The sequence below is a fragment of the Arachis ipaensis genome, chromosome B07, assembly GCF_000816755.2.
Source record: "Arachis ipaensis cultivar K30076 chromosome B07, Araip1.1, whole genome shotgun sequence".
NCBI lineage: Eukaryota > Viridiplantae > Streptophyta > Magnoliopsida > Fabales > Fabaceae > Arachis > Arachis ipaensis.
Window position 1 is genome coordinate 67,246,990 of NC_029791.2, and position 5,420 is coordinate 67,252,409.

A 5,420-nucleotide genomic window follows, 5' to 3' on the forward strand; every position below is an offset into this window, starting at 1 on the left:
AGATCGTGTTATTAAATTTTAATAAAATTTAAATAATATTTAAAAAATGTAAAAAAAGAGTTGATCTTTAATTTGTTGAGTTGTGATGAATTAAAATGATTTTAAAAATATTTTTAAGTTTGATATAAGTTGTTTTTAAATTTATTTTAATGTGTTATAGAGGTGGACTTAAGTCAAAATTCACATTTTGCAAAAATTTTGTAAAATAATTCATCAAATATATGTATAATCACATAAATAAAAAAATATATTTTAAATATAAATACAAAAAAATAAATATAGAATACGACAGGATAGGATAATAAGGATAAATAATAATAACATCAAACTTATGTGGTTTTTTGTTAACAAAAAAGTAAAAAATATGAGCGTATAATATAGCATGAAGCCATGAACCATAGATTGAATTTACTAAAAAATGAATGCAAGTGCACGCTTTGAGCAAGGCACGCGCGTCTCGCGTTGCACGCATAAAATTTAAAAATATAAATATAGCCACCCCAAAGAAAACAGAAAGCAGTCAAACACCCACACACAATCACACAAATAAAAGGGGGTGACCGAAATTACAACGCTGGCTAAAGTTAATTAGGAGTCACGAGTCACAATTATTAGCATTGTGCCATTGTGTTTGTTGCTTGCAAATTGCATCACAACATAGGAGTTTAAGATATTCCCACTTTAGTCACTTACCAAACAGTAAGGTCATACGCAACGCAAGAGTAATAAGAAGAATTCTCGGCGTAGAACAACATTTTATTGTGAGGGCACAAAGACATTGCATTGCGCTCAATTCTGGATCTGAATCTGAACTGAATTTGAAAAGTGAGGGACAATGGGGAGTTTGGGAGCGGTTATGAAACACCCTGACGACCTTTTTCCGCTGGTGAAGCTGAAGATGGCAATGAGGCACGCCGAGAAGCAGATCCCTCCACAGCCTCACTGGTGTTTCTGCTACACTATGCTCCAGAAGGTTTCTAGAAGCTTCGCTCTCGTCATTCAGCAGCTTGACACTGACCTCCGTAACGCCGTTCGTTTCTTTCTTCTCCTATTTTCTTCTTCTCCGCTTCACCTGACGACGCCGTTTAACTCTTGATTTAATTAATTGGCACCAGGTTTGCATATTCTATTTGGTTCTTCGAGCCCTAGATACCGTCGGTATGTTCCTCTTGACGAAAATAGATACATGATTCAAGCTTTCTCTAGATCTTGTTGCTATGGCCGAATTCGAAACGAAGAATTAATTTGACTTGGAATTCTTGTACGTTCCTAATTGACAGAGGATGATACAAGCGTAGCTACGGATGTGAAGGTTCCAATTCTGATAGCATTTCATCGTCACGTATATGATCGTGATTGGCACTTTTCATGTAAGTATAGGTACCTAACTGTGAGATAATTATTTCATGATTCTCCATGAGCGTGCTATATATTCATTAACCTGATGAAAAATGGTTTCATGGAACTCATGGCTCAAGGGATGTCACTTTGACCTGCGTTCTGATTCTAATTCTTATTTATTTGACTAGGTGGCACAAAGGAGTACAAAATCCTCATGGACCAGTTTCATCACGTTTCTACTGCATTTTTAGAACTTGGAAGGAAGTCAGTTCTTGTTCCTGCACTATTCCTTGTATAATTAATGGACATGCATATACGGAGCTCCATGTTATTTTTTTATTGTTTATAGCATGTGCTTGGTATTAGTGATTGATTAGATTTGTTCTTACTTATTAGGCTGTTTGTCCAATATAAGCAACAATCTAATTGGTATTTCGTAGGATGTATTTAATTATTTAAAGAGGATCTGTTTCTCTAATTTGTCACTGTGTTTATTGATAAAATTTGGAATCAGTTAAACTAAACGGTTTCATACTTAGCTTGGATCAAGATGTACTGAGTTCCTAATAGTTTCTCTTATTTCTATAAATAATTGGATCTGATAATTAAGAGTTAAGACTCTGGTTTATTCTTCTGGCAAACAATTAATAACCGGGATAACTGGTCAATTACTCTGCAGCTATCAGGAAGCAATTGAAGATATTACCAAAAGAATGGGTGCAGGAATGGCCAAATTTATTTGCAAGGAGGTTTGTTTGCACATCTTCCTCATTTCCTGCTATATATATTACATTTTTATGTGTTATAGTTTAGTTACATCAATATAATTGACATTTGACTTCTAGGATGTTATATCCTGCATTTTAAAAAGTAGGGTTTTGTTACTTTCCAAATCATTTATTTGTATAAAAAGCTTCAATTTTTTTAATATAAGTTACCTTAACAAGTGCCCTTGTAGTCTGGCTGTACTTACATTTTGATGATAAAAATTTGCAGGTAGAAACAATTGATGACTATGATGAATATTGTCATTATGTGGCAGGACTTGTTGGGTTAGGTTTATCTAAGCTTTTCCATGCCTCTGGTTCAGAAGATTTGGCTCCAGACCACCTTTCCAATTCAATGGGTCTGTTTCTTCAGGTAGCATGATAATTATATTTAGACAGTCAGCATGTTTGTAGTTATTCAATTATTTGCACAATTCACTTGAGGGAATTTGGAATTGTAGAAAACAAACATCATTAGAGATTATCTTGAAGACATCAATGAGATCCCAAAGTCACGCATGTTTTGGCCTCGGCAGATCTGGAGTAAATACGTAGACAAACTTGAGGTTTGGCTTGACAAGAATTCACATTAGTTTAGCATAAACAATTATTATATTTTCCCCCCTTCTCATGTTTCTTAGATGAAGTTCTTGATTAAAAAGAAGTTCACATCATACTCATGTTATGCACTCTTCAAGAATTGAGTTTGCATGTGCTGTTTTTTTTTCACCCCTTAAGTTTTTCCTTTGTTAAACTTAAATTTGATGATTCAGGATTTGAAGTATGAGGAGAACTCAGTTAAAGCAGTGCAATGCTTGAATGACATGGTCACTAATGCTTTGCTGCATGCTGAAGATTGCTTAAAATACATGTCTGCTTTAAGAGACTTATCTATATTTCGTTTTTGTGCTATTCCCCAGGTGCTTCACTTTCCCCCAATTTGTTTCTGGTATATGTGCTATTCATTATCGAGTTTTATGCTTGAACTATGCATAGTATGCTATGTAATTTAGATTTTTTTTTAACCTGTTGATAGGTCATGGCAATTGGAACACTGGCATTATGCTACAACAATATTGAAGTCTTCAGAGGAGTAGTTAAAATGAGGCGTGGTAAATGGATGAATTTAGATATTAATTTTCATAATTTACAGTTTAGGTTTGAGGCTTATTGTCCTAAAGATACTTAATTGCACTGGTCAGCATTCCAAGTTATTTTATGTGAATCAGTCTTCTCAAAACTTACTTCATGGAATCTGTTTGACATGGATTTCATAAATGCAGTGTTCTATATTTGTTCATTTGTTGTCATCTCTCTATTTTGGTTGTTTTATAGGTCTAACTGCAAAGGTGATTGACCGAACAAAGACAATGGCTGATGTCTATGGTTCTTTCTTTGACTTTTCCTGTATGATAAAGTCCAAGGTATGGTGGATGCATTGTCTCAAAGACTCAAACTGTGATTACTTTTGCTTCTCATAAATGTAGATGCTACTAATAGGAACATTTTACTCCTGATAATGTGGCAAATGAACTTTTGGTAAAATTGCTTTGAGGATGGAAAAAGAGTATCTAATAAGTAGAATCCGTTTCATACAAATTCTCATATACATAAATTCCATGTTCCCGTTTAACTAAAGAAAGGGTAGTGGTAGTAATTGAAATGTTATAACCTGTAACTCCTCAACAGTTAATTGCATTTTGTAGGCCTTATTTGAAAACTCCATCACAAAAATATAGATAACAGTTTTCCAAAACTGTTGCAACAAGAAAGGTAGAAAACGATAACTTACTCTTGTGAAGTTTGGTCGTGACTAACTTCACCCCCTAATTTTTTCTGTGGCTAGGTGCCATTACTCCTTTTCCCTCAAAAGCAGTAATAGATCCTCCCATTCATTCCCTAATCCCAAAGAAAATGAGAATGTCAAATCTAAAAAATTTTAAATTAGAGATATCATTGAACATATCATCGCAGCAAAGCTAATTGTCAGTTTCAAGGATAATTTCTAAAAAATTGAGTATTTTCTACTGTAGGTTGACCAAAATGATCCCAATGCGGCAAAAACATTGAGCAGGCTGGAAGCTATACAGAAAACTTGCAGGGAATCTGGTCTCCTTAGTAAAAGGTATGCACATGTCCTTGTAATTTCAAAAATAAATTTACACCATTAACTGTTTGACATTCTGAAAGTTTTCATTTTCTTTAATCAGGAAATTATACGTACTGCCAAATAAAGCCAGCTACAGCTCGACCATTGTAAGTTATTCATTGTTTTCCCAACTTTGTATTACGTTTCTCAAACATACGCTGATTTATAAAGTTTCGGTGCAGATTCTCATACTTCTGATCTTCTTGCCCATCATTTTTGCGTATCTCTCAGCAAACCGCCGGAATAACGAGCGTAAGTTCAATCAATAATAGATCTGCAAGAGTAATCTGTTATCTCCTACTATAATTGTTCTCCTCTTGTTTCTGTAGTATCCTAGTTTTCCTGCCTCTCTAAGCACGTTAGCAATGCAAATCATAGCACTTGGCGTTCAACGGGACATGGGTTTACAAGCTTGTGAAATTTGATACATGCAATTTATTGTATACTAGTGTAAAACCCGGGCTATTCCCGGGCCAACTATCGTTCTATTATAAAAATTTATTGGTACCTATCTGTTGATAATAATAATTATTATTTTTAATTTAAAAAAGTTTTCGTATATAAAAATTTATTGTATAATGTGTAAGATTGTTTCATTCTCTATTTATAGAAGCCAAAATAATTTTTTTTGTCTATATTAGCAGATTTTACATAAATATAAAAGCTATTATATTTGTGTATTTAAATAAATGTTGTTCCACTATTTTTCATAACATAAATATCGGTTAGGAGTACGTACTCACTTCACATAGGTTTAGGGAGAGTACAACATGGGCGATGGAGCCACGGAGTGACTGGTGAGAGCTGGGTGGAGTGTCTGAGGGAAGAACACGGTGAGGCTTTACTAATCAAGGAGATTACGGGAGAGAATGCGCAGAGGGTTACTTAAGGTGACAAGGAGGACTTACGTAAGGGTAGTGCTAGGGTGACTCATAAGGTTTCGTTCTGCGATAAGGTGATTGGGTCTTTTGAAACCTTGGGGCTTGGCAAGGTTGATGTCTTGGATGGTGATACGATGGTAGTAGTCATGGGAAAACAAGGTGATCTAACACCTCTGAAGCTTAGCTTTACTGAAGAAGCTAGGAACGCTCTATCAGAACTTTATAAGAAGGCCATAGTGATTAAAATTCTTCGGAAACACTTTAGTTATATGGCCTTGGTGC

At 34.7% G+C, this 5,420-nt stretch overlaps 1 protein-coding gene across 2 annotated transcripts; it reads left to right on the forward strand.

Moving 5' to 3' along the window:
* On the forward strand, positions 526-4,887 carry LOC107609146 (squalene synthase). Of its 2 annotated transcripts, XM_016310993.2 has the most exons (14): positions 528-1,030; positions 1,116-1,158; positions 1,281-1,370; positions 1,530-1,605; positions 2,021-2,090; positions 2,338-2,481; positions 2,570-2,674; positions 2,882-3,028; positions 3,145-3,220; positions 3,444-3,532; positions 4,142-4,233; positions 4,319-4,364; positions 4,440-4,509; positions 4,587-4,887. In XM_016310993.2, the coding sequence occupies exons 1-14, from the start codon at positions 836-838 to the stop codon at positions 4,592-4,594; spliced, it is 1,251 nt and encodes a 416-aa protein (XP_016166479.1). In that variant the 5' UTR covers positions 528-835; the 3' UTR covers positions 4,595-4,887. The 2 variants fall into 2 exon arrangements, with proteins under 2 accessions (XP_020961614.1, XP_016166479.1); XM_021105955.1 differs by lacking the exon at positions 2,570-2,674 and having other exon boundaries at positions 526-1,030.